At 38.8% G+C, this 15,695-nt stretch overlaps 1 protein-coding gene across 1 annotated transcript in view; it reads left to right on the top strand.

Moving 5' to 3' along the window:
• ABCA12 (ATP binding cassette subfamily A member 12) overlaps positions 1 to 15,695 on the top strand; it is a 168,026-nt gene that overhangs the window by 50,909 nt on the left and 101,422 nt on the right. Inside the window, exons 3-5 of the mRNA XM_006082487.3 lie at positions 2,210 to 2,363; positions 12,333 to 12,424; positions 14,988 to 15,085. Of these exons, the coding sequence (XP_006082549.1) occupies positions 2,210 to 2,363; positions 12,333 to 12,424; positions 14,988 to 15,085 (344 nt within the window). The remainder of the gene's footprint in view (positions 1 to 2,209; positions 2,364 to 12,332; positions 12,425 to 14,987; positions 15,086 to 15,695) is intronic.

Raw genomic sequence — 15,695 nt, 5'->3', positions numbered from 1 at the left:
ATATATATATATAGTTAATCTTCAAAGAATATTATGGGTTTAAATTCTTTCAAATTTTCCTCTAATAATTTGCAAACTTTAATCAGTGCCAGAAAAAGTAAAATTGGATGTAATGTGCCACCTCTTCCCAGGTCTTCTTTCCATGACTTATTTTTCCTGCTTTTCCTGTTACAATATAGCTCCCCTTGAGCTTCCGCTGTTTTCAGTACTGCCTGGCTCAGTCATACTATCACCTTGATAAGACGCATAGAACAGAGGGGGTCACTGTTTTTGTTGCCCTTCCGCCTGCCTTCCATTTAAACAACCCACTGCACATGTTTGACATGGAATAGAATTAAACCCAATTGCAGACCAGCACCCTAGTAAGAAGCCACAGTTGCAATCTGTGTAACTGGTGGAATACCATTAATAATGAAATTGCACTGCGGAATTGTAAAGGTCATGCTGTATGCAGTTCACTGGGGCAGAATTTTGTTATAGAGGGATGACGTGTAACGTTAACAGCCAATTTGACAGCTATTCTCTAGCTTATTCAAGGGATTGTCCTACAATGAAAATATTGCAGGTTCATTGCAATTTTCACTTGGGTGTAATATTAGGAGAGACCTGGTCTTTCTGGTGTCAAAAAGAGAAGCTGCTTAGAAGGTAGTACTAAGTAGTTGGGTGGATTTCTTTCTAATTTCTTCTGAATTTTCAAAACTTTAATTCATACTGGTATGATTTTATGTATTAGGTATTCCTATGACTGCTATAACAAATCACCACAAACTTAGTGTCTTACAAATAACACCAACTTATTTTACAGTTGCGGAGGTCAGAAGTCTGAAATTTAGTCTTCGCATTTAAATATTATGGTGTTGGCAGGGCTACATTCCCTCTGGAGGTTCCAAGATAATCTGTTTCCCTGCCTTTTGCAGCTTCTAGAAAAAGCCCACTTTCCTCAGTTTTTGTCTCCTTTCTCCAACTTCAAAGTCAACAGTATAACATCTTCCAATCTCTCTTTCTTTCTTTCTCTCTCTCTCTCTCTCTCTCTCTCTCTCTCTCTCTCTCTCTCCTGACAAACTTTCTTATTGCCCCTTCCCTTTTATTTCCAATTTTCTTTCTTTGTCTCGATCTGTATGTAAGTTGCATGAATCAAAACTTGATTTATTATTCTCTCTGCTAATATATGAATGCATGCTTAGCCATGTTGCTCCTACTGTGTTTTTTAAAAACTTTTTCCTCTTTCTTTTTATAATGAAAACAGATCTCTTTCACAATGAAAACACAATATTTTTAACAGAATTTTGAGGAAGTTAAGGTTTTGCTTTTTAGTCTTCAGTTTGGAATTACCCTTATAGTTTCTAAATCTGCCTTTTCGGAAAGTTCAGGGTCCGCATGTTCCCGAAAGGGAGGAATCTAGAGTTTCAATATCAAAAGTAATTGTGGAAAGATTTGTACTTTTCAGCTTGCCTATTGTCTCAATTCATGTGTATGCCATCTTCATAGTTTATAAAGCAGATGTTAAAGGTTATAAAACCCTCTACTGTTATAGTTCTTATTTTCTGTAACAAAAAACAACAACAAGGAAAATCTGCATGTTCACTCACACCATTAGTATTGGTTTTTAAACAGGAAAAACTATTGTGTGCATAGGATAATTAATTTGCTATTATATTAAATTTTAAGGAGACCAAAAATATTTTTGGTAGCTGGAGGATTGGCTGAATTTATAACAACCTTAATTAGAAAAGAAGACATGTCCATTTGGGAAAGAGTTGTTCATATATACTCAAACAAAAGTAAATTTCATGTGAAATATACCACCCAGAGGGGGAAAAAATTCCCTACAGATTTTTATATATGCATATATTGTTATATATTTTTTAAAAGATGAGAACTGTTCTGGTCATACTGCCTTCTGGCTTGCTCTTTTTAATTAACAATATATTATAAACATTTTCTGTTATTTGACATTTTTATTGGCTGTATTGTCTTTTATTATATGGCTACACTGTGATTTGTTTTTAAAACACTCTAGAAAACATTCTTGCAGCCATTTCCTTAGAATAAATCCAAGAAGATTTTATGGCATTTTGACTCTTTTGGTACGTAGGGGACCCAAACAGTCATACTCCAGAAGGTAATTTCCAAAACAGGGTTACTACATCTCTTTTCCTTCCCAGGTACATGTCATAGTGATGTAACTATTGTTTGTTTTAAATTTCAGGTTACCTTGCACCTCGAAACCTTCCTAGTACTGGCTTCTTCCCGTTCCTGCAAACCCTACTGTGTGACACAGATTCTAAATGCAAAGACACACCCTATGGCCCACAGGATCTGCTTCGCAGGAAAGGGATTGATGACGCGTTATTTAAAGACAGGTAGGGGCACTTCCCAAGTGTGTTCAGTTGTTTGGAGAGGACAGAGCTTATGAGATACCCAGGAAACCAACCTAGGCTAGATATATAACTTTATTTTATATATCTACAAGTGGGATGCTTTATATCTGAATGGAAAGGTGGACACAAGCTGAAATTACCACGTGTATTTTAAGCACAATCTACTTTTGATGAATTACCCAAACTTTGCTTTTTAAACTGGGTGGCCAAGCAATCCTCCTTTATTCCCTAAAAGATTCCCTATCCCTCCTCAAATTGTCAGGGACACATTGCCCTATGACTTGATCACGAGTATAAGATGTAGGGCAATGTCAAGGGCATGATCTCCTGGAAGAATAACATTAATATTACTCTATGTGATACTTCCAGATATAACAGAAACTAAGAAATGCAAAAAAGGAAATTAAAGGTCTAGAAATCAAAGTAATAAAGTTGAGATTATACTTAATTGAACAACAACCTTTAAAAATGAGGTTAATGTATGTCTTATTTTATGGTGTGAGCAGCAGCTGAAGAATAAAAAGAGAGACTCCATTTACCATCTTAATTTTCTTTTTTTTCTTTTTATATTTTTATTGGTTTCAGAGAGGAAGGGAGAGGAAGAGAGAGGGAGATAGAAACATCAATGATGAGAAAGAATCATTGACTGGCTGCCTCCTGCATGCCCCCAACTGGGGATCGAGCCTGCAACCCAGGCATGTGCCCCTGACCAGAATCAAACCTGGGGCCCTTTGACGCTCTATTCACTGAGCCAAATCAGCTGGGGCCCATCTTAATTTTCCATCATGGGATTCTAAACCGAGATACCCCAGGAGCCCACCTGTCTATAGAGTAAAAGACTATTATAATTTTAATTGACCATGAGATAATTTGGGTAGAGATGTATTTTTAAGTGTCTTAGCAAAAGTTTATATTTATCTATCATCAGAAATACTTGTTTCCAGAATTTTAATTTTAATTCCTTGGTGTGTAGCATACCTCTCCTTTAATATCATCATCATGATTTTGGTCATCAAATAGTATGGGTGATACTTTAAGAGAGAGCAACTATGAGCTGTTTAGTATATAATATAAATGTGTCAGGAATTGTCATGGGAAGTGATTTGGGGCATGTAATTGTTGGGTTGCTAATTCACATTGGTTTTGTTGTTGCCATAAGTTATTTAGGCTTGATGCTTAAAACATGCTCATGTTCATTTATTTACTTATTCATTTATTTAAGAGGTAATGATTAAGATGTTGCTATGTGCCAGGTGCCATTCTAGGCACTGCGACATAGAGGTGAATCAGACAAATTCTCTACCCACTTGTCACTTGCACGCTAATGGAAGAACAAGCAAAACAAAAAACAATCAAATAAATAAGCAGCACAATTACTGACAATAAGTGTGATAGCAAGAAAATAATGCAGGTTAAGAGATAGAAGTTGAAAGGTAGGAAGTTGAGTGGTGAGAGAAGGTAGCATGGGGGTAAAGACCAACAATGACAAGGAGAAACCAGCACCAGCATGTGAACAACTGGAACAGAATGTTCCAGGCACATAAATAGCCAATGATCCTGAGGTAGGGACAAACATGACCATTTAACAGAAAATCAGATAATATGGCTAGAACATTGTGAGAAACAATGAAACTGATAGGAGATGTGCTGATAAGGAAGACAGGAGATAGCATGCAGAATCTAATATGTAGGGGAAGGAATGGATCTGCATTTTATTTTTAGTATACAGAGAAGCCATTGGAAAGTTTTAAGCAAAGAAATATCATGACATATTGTTTATGCGACTAACCTGTTCTAGGCATATACAAACATAACCCCCACTAGCACAAGTTTCATTGCTCTGAAAGGAGACCAAAAGCTAATGAGAGCCTATGACCTCGTGTAGTCTGTGTAGAGGTAAGATGATCTATGTGTCCCTATGCGAGTGGTGAGTTAGGTGTGATCTATGCCTCTGTTCTAGCAGGGGAGGTAAAATACTATATCAGTAACAATTAATAGGAGAGAGTGCAATGGAGAGCGCCAGGAGGATGCTGAAGCTAGCACCCTCCGTTTTCAAACTTTCAGCTGGGGGATTCAGGTGACTCTTCATGAAGGTTTTTAAAAAAAATATATATTTTATTGATTTCAGAGAGGAAGGGGGGGGAGAGAGAGAGAGAGAGAGAGAGAGAGAGAGAGAGAGAGAGAGAGAGAAACATCAATAATGAGAGAGAATCATTGATGGACTACCTCCTCTACGCCCCCTACTGGGGATTGAGCCCCCAACCTGAGCATGTGTCCTGACCAGGAATCAAACTGTGACCTCCTGACTCATAGGTCTGTGCTCAACCACTGAGCCACACCAACCAAGCTTCATGAAGGGTTTTGACTTGAGCTGGACATGTCATGACTAAGCATTAGAGAAGATATGGGAATAATTAATATCTATTATTTGTAAATTAAATTATAGCTCCCCTCTGGGGCTTTCTTCTTTACTTTTTTTGTTTTTAAATGAAGAACACAATAACAATGAGGAAAATAGTTAACAATATCTAAGAAGTATATAAATATACCTCCCCCCAAAGAAGTATTTTTCTATGTAATATAATAGAGAATCAAACTTATGAGAGTTGCCTGAGATGAGCCGTTGCGTTAGTTTTGCAACTATGATTAAAGTCCAGGTTTATTTTATCTTCTGTTGATTATTCTCTAGACAGCTGACAATATCTGTTTTTTAAAATTTTATTCTAACCTCAAACAGATTGTCTAGCTCAAGCTGTATATTCAGTATTTTTTTCTAAACTACCAAGTAATTGGAGCTTAATTTAGAAAATTATATACAATAATAAAATTGCATTAATGGTATTTCCCACCATGCTATTAACTTTTATGCTTTATATAGCCATGCAATGAAACTGAGCACGGTTACTGGGTAAGCTGTTCCACTAAATTGCTTCCCTTTGGTGAAGAAAGATTTGCCAGCACAGCCTCATTAAGAGACAAAATAGTCTTCTTTTTCTCTTTTATAAGTGAGGGGAAAAGTGCCATCTTTGGCCTCATCAAAAGAGGCCCACCATGTTTATTGTAATAGAATGCTCTCTGAAAGACATGATGATCACACCGCAGTCACTATTTGCTGGCCAGTTACCAAGTGTGCTTTGATGTATTTTTGCATTGGCACTGGCCTCCCGTCATTAAATTCATACTTCTCTGGGCATTAGCTTCAGGATGAGGTGCTTTAAAAATAAAATCTAACGCTATACTCAGCATCCACTCTAACCAGCTGTCTGAAAAAAGAAAAGATTACATTTATGTGTTTTTTTTTTCTACTTTGCACAATGGATGAGCCAACATCACAGGACTTACCCTTGTGGTCCTTCCTGCTTGCACTGCCTCCAAGAATATATCAGAACAGTGGGAGACCTGGCTGTGCTATTGCTCACACAGCTGGCAAATGGCAAAGATCATCCTCCCGAGCTCACAGGGTCATTATGTGGAGGAGTGATGCAGCGTTCCTGCAGATCCTGGAGGGGAAGTGCCTCTATGGCTTTGCTCCCCATCTCTGTCATGTCGACACTCATCCATGACCCATGATTTCCAAATTCATACCTCTGTTCCTATCAAATGGCTCCTTCTATAGAACTTAAAACGGAGCTCATCAGATTTTATTTGGGATAATTTTAAAGTGCCAAGGCTCCTGTTTAGTATTTAAAAATATGTGCTTAGAAACTGACCTGAAGAGATTATTGGGAATGTAAGGTGAGAGGACGTAGAGCAGCATGTGTCTTCATTTGCCTATAAAGATGAAATAGGCTGTATATGTCAAACATTGGACTGAATTAATTTCAGTGTAATTTATAGCTATTTGGTAATAATTTTAGTGAGTATTCATGTAAAAATAAAGGTTCATTTTTTATTAGAAAACAAATTTGAGGTATGTCTTAACTACAATGCATATATATATATTCAAAGTCTCTCTTAATATCAAATATCCTAAGACAAAGCAACATACTAAGGTATTGCTAAATCTTAATATCTTAACATCTTAACTGATATAGATTGGTGATTGGTAAGTGGGCCACTTAGAAAAGAGAAATATTTTGAACATGGACAGGCAGGATTATATCTGAAGCATGAATGACCCCAAAGGAATAAAGTCAGGATTAAATACAAAAAATAATGAAAAAAAAGTTTAATTTTTTTTATGAATGACTTCTACTTGGGAGTAGACAGGAAGGACAACTGCATCAAATCACCAAGAGGCCCTTGATGTCATTGCAAGTTCTTATTTGTAGTTTTAGGTCAATAATGGATGTCATCTGGACATTCATGGGATCAAACAGGTTTCGAGCACTTCTTGCATCTTTTTTCCAATAGTAACTAGATACCCATGTAACTATAATTATGGGAAAAAAGAGAAAAATAGAAAAAGTTAACTAGTCCTGAGAGAGAAAAAAAGAATTTCTGAATTTTCTTTTCAGGATTTGCCATATGTGTCTGTTCTGGTAGGAAGTCCTTTTATAGACAGAATGTACCATGGCACACATGGATACCACCTACACAGGTAGTCTTTCCAGTCACAGGAAACACAAAGACACCCGGTAGAAGTGCATAAGATGATCTAGAATTTATAGAAATGTGACATTTCCCAAATGTAACTGTTGTTAGACATGTCTGAGAAGAAGTAAAATCTACTCTGGGCCTGGTTTTTCTCCCAGTACCTTAAATTTAACATTTTGAGTCCAAGGTGTTTCTTTTATTGAATTCCATTCCAAAATAGAGCCCTTTAGGTACCACCGAGGCAGAATCTACTTCTGTAGCAGCTTAAAGGAGAGGCCCTTAACCATCTCTATGCTACTGTACATGAGGTTGGGTTGGGTCCAGCAAAAGGTAGTTAAATGGTGCCGACACTCTATCTACTGAGCCAAAGCGGCTAGGGCATGGACAGATCATTTTTATTTTCTGGACTCAGGAAGCTCACGTGCTGGGCTCAGGGACATCTAAGTTTTGCATAACGCTCTAAAATACCTCTAAGAGGTATCCAGTATGAAATGCATTCTCTAAGATTTCCTTAGAACTATTCAGAGTTCCAGAATAGGACTTGCAAGTCTCCTGAGTTGGTTTTAGGGAGTGGATGTGGGGATGAGTCATCATGGAGTAAATCCATATCTGTCATAGCCTAGTGGAGGGTTTCTTGACCTCAGCATCATTGCTCCTTGTGGACAGATAATTTTTTAAAAATATATTTCTTTATTGATTTCAGAGAGGAAGGAAGAGGGAGAGAGAGATCGAAACATAAATGATAAGAGAGAATCATTGATTGGCTGCCTCCTGCACGCCCCCTACTGGGGTTTGAGCCTGCAACCCAGGCATGTGCCCTTGGCCGGAATCGAACCTGGGACCCTTCAGTCCACAGGCTGACACTCTATCTACTGAGCCAAACCGGCTAGGGCATGGACAGATAATTTTTGTGTGTCCTGTACATTGTAGGATGTTTAGCAGCATCCCTGGCCTCTACCCACTAGATGCCAGTAGCACCACCCACTTCCAGTTGTGACAATCAAATATGTCTTCAAACATTGCCAAATGTCCCCCTGGGGTTGGGGAGGGAATTGTCCACAGTTGATATCCACTGGCCTAGAGAAAGGGTAAAGGTAACTTTTTAAGGTAGCACATTTTAAAGAATTAAGGTCCTAGAATCTTGCTCTACAAGAAACACAAATAACTCTCATTTAGCAGCCCCTTTAGTGTATTCCCATTATTCCCCATGCATGTTCCTACTTAGCTAGTACAATTAATGCACAATTCCTGGTTTTCTTATTTGATTTGCCCACTATATGTGGTGTGAATTTAATACATTTGGTGAGTTAATGAATGAATATGATGGGTACAGTGTCACATTATACATTAGGGTCTGTGATGTCACCCCTGGGATTTTTCCTCTTTCAAGGACCTTTGTAGAACCAGGTATGCAATAGTGGAGGGAAGACCAGGTTATGTAAGAAAAGATGCTTCCTTAGCTATCCATTCTTCCAAGTGGTAGTCTTTCTTATCCAGAATTCAATGCTTATCCTGTGCTAAATACCCTACCATCTGCCAACACAACACATTGTAGAGTTTTCTCAAGAATTTTAAAGTCTATGAAGGGGAAAAGTGATCATTACTACAAATGGAAAATTCCTGTTATAAGTAAACTGATAAATTAAATAATAAAATGAAGAAGGTGTTACAAAACCCTGGGTGAGGTCCTTTGCCTTGTCCCTACTCACTAGCCAATGCTTACAGGTTTCAGATCTATGAATAATAGGGGTGCATTCAGTTGCTGTCCAGAGATGTTGAAGGTTCTAGTGTTCTAGAGGGGCTATATGTGGAGCATAGATGTATAAGCATGGGACTTCAGGTCCACAGTAAGGGGTAAGGCTGTGTCTCTGCACCATCTTCTTTTGTGGGGACTTTGGTGTTTAATATTGGTGAGTGCCTATGATGATAGGGCCCAGGCAGCAAGAATTCACAACAACCTTGCAAAGTAACTATATTATTCCTAATTTTCAGATGAAGGAAGCAATGATTGAGGCCTTTTAGGAAGAGGCAGAGCTGGGATTCCAAAGATATTTTGCTACACCCCAGCAATATGGCCGCTTTTCATTTAATCAATCATCTGAGCTGTGGGCCAGTACTGTGCTAGGTGCTTGGAATAAAAAAATGAATGAGACATGGTGCCTACTTCCAAAAATGTCACAGCCTAAAATGGAGAAGTGGTAAGAATAGGCACACAAACATAAAGCACTTAAAATTGGTATAAAATAAGTATGTGAAAGTGCTGAAATTGTATCAAATAGAAGAAAAGGTGCTGTCTCTCACCTACCATTTTAAGAAGCAGATAGTGCTCTGTCTATACGATCATGCTAATTACAAAGTTCAGAGATTACCATGATTAATTCAGTAAGACTGGTTAGCTTGCTGCCCTCCTTTAGTAATTTAATGGAGAGTTAATAGAATTAATTACCTTTGCCTTGGGGAAGTAGCTGTGTTTCAACTTATAACCTTAATTTATCTTTTTACCCACAACACTCTCTGTTTTACATTTATTTTGTGGTTTCCATTTTAAACATCTAAAAACAATAGGGTTTTTTGTGTGCAGTGATAGTGAAAACATGCCATCATACCACACACTGTAAATGCAAAGTAAAACAAGAATATCTGCAGGCAGACTAATGTTAAAGCACACATGATATCCTGAACTCTCTCCCCAACAAAAAGACCAGCTAAGACAACATCCAAAGAGATGGACCACTTCCTCACTCATGTTACATGGAATTTACTCCTGGGAGACCATGGAATCATGGACACGCCCTGACCAAGGACAGGTCCCATTAGAAAGAGGCCTCCTTGTCTGGAAACAGCATTTTACTATTGAGCAAATTCAGAACTGCTGAGCCAGCAGCTTGCTGGGAAGGGATGAGTTTGTTTTTCTTTGGTGTTTAGGACTCTTATCTGAGCGTGGGAAGGTGGGCAAGGTGTCCTCTGTAGAGTATGTGCAGCTTTTCATTCTCCAAGCTCACACTTCCTTAGTCTCCTATTGCCTCTTCTCCCTCCCCTCCCATTTATTATTCAGTCTCCTTTTGCTCTTGTTCTTTCTTTATTCACTTTGATCTTCGTCATTCTCCCTTTGGTTTTTGTTGTTGTCCCCAATCCTTAAAATTTTTATGTAGGCAGTTTTTCCTTGTCTTTTTGAAATGTGTTGATACTCAATAGTCTTCCTTATAGTATTTCAAAGTCAACTAAAAAAATGTTGATGAAAAGAAAAGTGAACCTGACTTTCTCAAACTTCTGCATGAGGGAAGGGAAAGGTTCAGGTCAGTTCTTATTTTTATCTAAATAGCTTCCCATCCAAATAGGCAGCATGAGGAATGTAAAAATATTTAGGGGAATATAGTCATGGTCATGAATAATTCAAATATACATTAAGAATGCAAAACTTTTGAAGCAAAAGGTACATTTTATAGAGAATATTGAAAGACAGCAATGCTAGGGAATGAAAACAAATATCACCTCTTCTTATCATGGGTACTAAAAGGACACACTGAAAGAAAAAAAGCACAGATCCCCCCGCCCCCAATTACTAATCACAAAGCACCCTGGTACCAGGATTCAGACCTTGTTTCTATAAAGAAAGTCAAATGGAACCACAGTAGTTAGCAGAACTTCTTGCTCTTCCACTGTTATCTTCTTATATCCATCCTCATGTACCTTAACTAAGCTTTTATTTATAAACTAGTGCCCTGGAGCATGAAATTCGTGCATGGAAGGGGGGATTCCCTCAGCCCAGCCTGCACCCTCTCCAATCGGGGACCCCTTGGGGGATGTCAGACTGCCGGTTTAGGCCCGATCTCACAGGGATCCTGCTGGCTCCTAACCGCTCACCTGCCTGCCTGTCTGAGTGCCCCTAACTGCCTCTGACTGCCTGCCTGATTGCCCCTAACCCCTCTGCCTGTCTGCCTGATTGCCCCTAACTGTCCTCCCCTGCCGGCCTGATCTAGCCCCCAACTGCTCTCCCCTGCCAGCCTGATCTTGCCCCCAACTGCTCTCCCCTGCCGGCCTGATCGCCCCTAACTGCCTCTGCCTGCCTGATCACCTTCCCTGCTGGCCAATTTGGTTCTGATTGGTCGATTTCTATGCCAGTCAGCGTCCATGGGCCTATCTCCAGGCATGATCAGAGAGGTGGGGCTGATCAGCACGGAGGCCCGCAGAGAAACAGAAGTGCAGGTGCTGGTGAAGCTGGAGAGAAAGAGAGAGGCAATGGCTGATCAACAGCTGCCATGGAGGCTGCGGATCAGACCTTGCCTCTCTCTCTGGGCCTCTCTCTGGGCCTGATCCACAGCCCCCTTGGCAGTCAGTGCTGGGTCACTGCACCCACACTGCCATCAGTCAGTGCTGGGTCATCATGACAACCCAGCACTGAATGCAGGACTGACTTCCGTTGTTAGGTGGAGCCTTTGGTCGGTCGTTACAGACGCTGGTTTTTTATATATTAGGATAATGACACAAAGTCCACCAACTTTTAGGAATTCTGAAAAATATTCATATCCTGGTATCTGGACTGATTTCACTCTTAAAGTATATATACATTTATTTTAGGCACTTCCTTATTTATTTATTTTTAAATTTAAATTCCTTAAGTATATCCAGTTTTTAAGGAAACATGATTATCTCCATTTTAATAATAATCAACTAAACAGACAATGAGTTTTTTAAAAAGACGGTTCCTATATTATGGGGATGGCTAATACTGTTTTATTCCAAAGGTAGTGTGATCACGTTGTGTGGGGATTCCTGGCACCACAGTGCTGTTATTGCCTAGCTGATAGATTTAGTACAATTAAAAATTGGCTGATATCATTATTCCTTTAACACCTGGTGCCACCTGTAATGACACAGCCCATAGTGCCTGAAACAGACTAGATACTCAATAAATGTGCGTTCTTTTCCTTCTTCTTTAACTCTGTCTTGCAAGCATTCATCTTTGATAATCTTCAAAATACCACCTGTAATTTAATATGGAAGGATGTGGGTTTTTTAAAAGTTGACAAATGAACAGACTTTTGTTTCTATCTCTTTAACACTTGTAGACTCATCTATTTAGAATCCATTATCTTCTTAAAAGAAAAATATATATATTCAATATTTAGCTCCAACCTCTTTTAAATACAATTTCCTTTCTATAAGATTAAAGTAAAAATAACTCCTTTAAACCTAATGTAGGCCATTTTATTTTCTAAATAAGATTTACTTTGTAGGATATATGACATATTCATTGCTGTATGGTTAGGTGAGCTCTTCCACTAAAATCCTAGAAAGCAGATTAAAAATGTGAAAGTCCTCGGAGAGCCCTGGAATCTGCCACATAATACATTGCCGTAACTAACTGAAATTAATGTGGGCGAAGTTATAGAGTTCTTGCTTTTTCTTCTCTAGTGTGATTCTGAGAAAGTCGTCCAACCTGCTGAAGGGCAGCAATTTATCACTCCAGAGCACTGAAGTTCCAGAAAGGAGACATGCATCACCAGGTAGGCTATTCCCTTCCCTGAGTTTAGAGCAGGTCTTTTGGAACATCCAGTAAGGTCTTTTGGAACACCCGGTAAAGGCCTAATCTTTAAAAGGGTTTATACTTTTAACTTTTCAGCAATATGGAATGCCTAGACTATCCCTAAGAGATTTAACTGTTTGTCATGGTTGTCTTAAGTGTGGCAGTGCAATTACGCAAAGTTCTTGAGAATAATTGGAAATTAAGTCCTTAGTGAAACACTCCCTGGGAGCAAAAGCCTAGCTGGTACTCAGATATTGAGAATTACAGACTTTGCCGGAATTGAGCAGGGACTCTGTAGTTGTCTGTGAGATGATGCTGGGATGGTACAGAAAACAACTCAGAAATAAAAATTATTGAGTGGAATAGCAGAGATTCATCCAAATTTCCCATCTTACATATAAGGAATATGGCCCCAACAATGTTAAGTGTGGAGACCATAGTCATCCAGCAGACCTGATGGACTCTTTCAGCTTGACCCTTATTCTTCCAATTCAGAATCAGTTACCAGTGTGGCTGTGTACTTCCTTCATTCATAGGGGGCCCGTGGTCCCAAATTTTAATGCAGGGGTCCTCAAACTTTTTAAACGGGGGGCCAGTTCACTGTCCCTCAGACCATTGGAGGGCCGGACTATAGTTTTAAAAAAAAACTAGTCGGCTGCTGAGCAACAGGCAGCAGCGGCAAAAACACCTGGCGGGCTTTCAGCGGGCCGCATGTGGCCCGCGGGCCGTAGTTTGAGGACCCCTGCTTTAATGAGCAGGAGAACCGAGGCTAAGCTTCCTGAGCCTTAGCCAAGGGATTCTGATGCAGCTGGTCCTGAGAAATACCTATTCTTAAAGGCACAAATTGAGAAAACTCTTGAAACGGCAGAACTTCTTGACATACATTTGACAATATTTATTGGGTGGCAGCTATCAATCTCCACTGTCCTAAGTCCTGGGGACATATTAGTGAACAAAACAGAAAATTCCTGTATGTTAGAATATGATTCTATTCAGGGGAATAAAAGAATTCCATGGGACATTTAAGATTTTGTGACACTAAATAACACTCCAATACAAGGTGATGGACCAAATGAGAAACGTCCTGTGTTAATGTGGTACGTGTATGGTGATGAGTGGCTTTGAGGAGTTAAGGTTCTGTTGTGAATGATCCATTCGCTGAATCGGTGAAAGCACAGCAGAATAAAAGCATAGTGCTGTGGTCCAGTAAGCTTTGCTTTGCTCTATAGCCAACGATTATGTTTCTTACCCTGGCTAGTCATCTTACAGATGCAGTGCCTGGGTTTAGAGAAATTAGTTGGTAATTTAATAAACTTATTGGGGTGACATTGGTTAATAATACTATATAAGTTTCAATTGTGCAATTCTATAACACATCTGTATATTGCATTGTATGCTCACCACAGTTGGTAAATTCTTCAGCCCCATGAGGACTATAATAAAGCCTAGGACAGTGGTTCTCAACCTGTGGGTCGCGACCCCTTTGGGAGTCGAATGACCCCTTCACAGGGGTTGCCTAAGACCATCGGAAAACACATATATAATTACATATTGTTTTTGTGATTAATCACTATGCTTTAATTATGTTCAATTTGTAACAATGAAAATACATCCTGCATATCAGATATTTACATTACGATTCATAACAGTAGCAAAATTGCGGTTATGAAGTAGCAAAAAAAATAATTTTATGGTTGGGGGTCACCACAACATGAGGAACTGTATTAAAGGGTCGCGGCATTAGGAAGGTTGAGAACCACTGGCCTAGGACCTAATGATGATAGGTTACTGTATCTATCTTTAACATTAGAATTCTTTGCTGTGAAAATAGCAAAGTATTTCTGTCCAAAAATTATAAAAGTTAGCAGATTGGCTTAATGAATACCCATGCTATAGTTATGAGCATACTCTTCTAACTACTCCTAATCCAGATGTCTCTGCCACATTCCATATAGTACTAGCCGAGGTCATTTTGCGAATTACTTAAGTGGAGTATACTGTAGTCTAGACTAATTGCTTTATCCCATTTATTTGATCTGAAATATCATTCAGAAGCCACTTTGGGGAGGAGAGAATTTATGATCTTAAGCAGATTTCAGCCTCCCAATTGAATAATTAAAAAGAAAACCATTATCACCAGATGTACATTGGCAGATCCTTTGAACAGATGTTGGATATGATGGATCTGTGGAGCTGATGGAGGCACCTCACATCCTCTAGGCCTGCACAGAAATGATTCCGTTTATTAGGCAATAATACTGGTGATGAAGTTTAATGACATAAACTGGCATGAAAGCAAATCACGTCTAAAACTACTGGAAAACAACCAAGAGCAGAACAAAACCATCACAATTTATGTGAAAAGAAAAGCAGATTAAATTTGCCATTTTGCCAGAGTAAAACTTTCATGGAAGGTGCCTATTTGAGCACATTCTTACTGTGGGGTATATGAGGGCACAGTGATATTTGTGGATTCTTATGTGAGCCTGCTTATTATTGTGTATGTGTTTATAGTATCTAATCTGTTCTTTCTTCTACTACAGCCACTGTATTTCCCAGTCCACATTCTCATTTGGAAAGTGCTGGAACAGATACCTTCAATGGTAGCCAAGTCCTTGCCAGGATCCTTGATTTGGAAAAGGTAATTTCACTCAGTTGTGTAATGAACTGATAACAAAGAACAGTTGAACAAATACCTCTTTCATTAGGAGAGGGATCTCCCAGATAGGAAGAGGTTTGGGCCATCTTTCCCATTTGGAGTAATATCTCAGGAAGATGCTTTTCTAAGGAGCTCTTCAGTAAAAAAAAAAAAAAAAAAAAAAAAAAAAAAAAAAAAAAAAAGCTTAATTTTGAGACATTCTGAATTCTTTAAGGTCTTGAATATTTATTTACTTCCCTGTTAAGTCCCTTAATCAAACTTAAGATTTTCCTTTAATAAGAAAAACTGTAGTATTATATGTGATCTTTTCATTTTCTGAAGCAGGAACGGAAAAAAAACTATGTGAAAGCAAACAAAGCTATAACACTGCCTCATTCATACCTTTGGAAAAATTCGAGCAATGGAAAATATTTCTCTAAAGTAATAACATCCTTTTCTTTGCAGAGTTTAGGAAGCTTAGGTATGGTTCTTCCTCTATTTACTAGTCATTTACCTGAAGATTCTAGATTGCAAGATAATACACATCATTTCTATCAAAGGTGTAAACTGGCATCCTGGGAGTGTGTATGTGTGTGTGTGTGTGCGTGTACAG

The sequence above is a fragment of the Myotis lucifugus genome, unplaced genomic scaffold (genome assembly GCF_000147115.1).
Source record: "Myotis lucifugus unplaced genomic scaffold, Myoluc2.0 scaffold_3, whole genome shotgun sequence".
NCBI classification, from domain to species: Eukaryota; Metazoa; Chordata; class Mammalia; order Chiroptera; family Vespertilionidae; genus Myotis; species Myotis lucifugus.
Note: the sequence above shows the minus strand (reverse complement) of the source record. Positions and strands in the feature narration are given on the sequence as shown.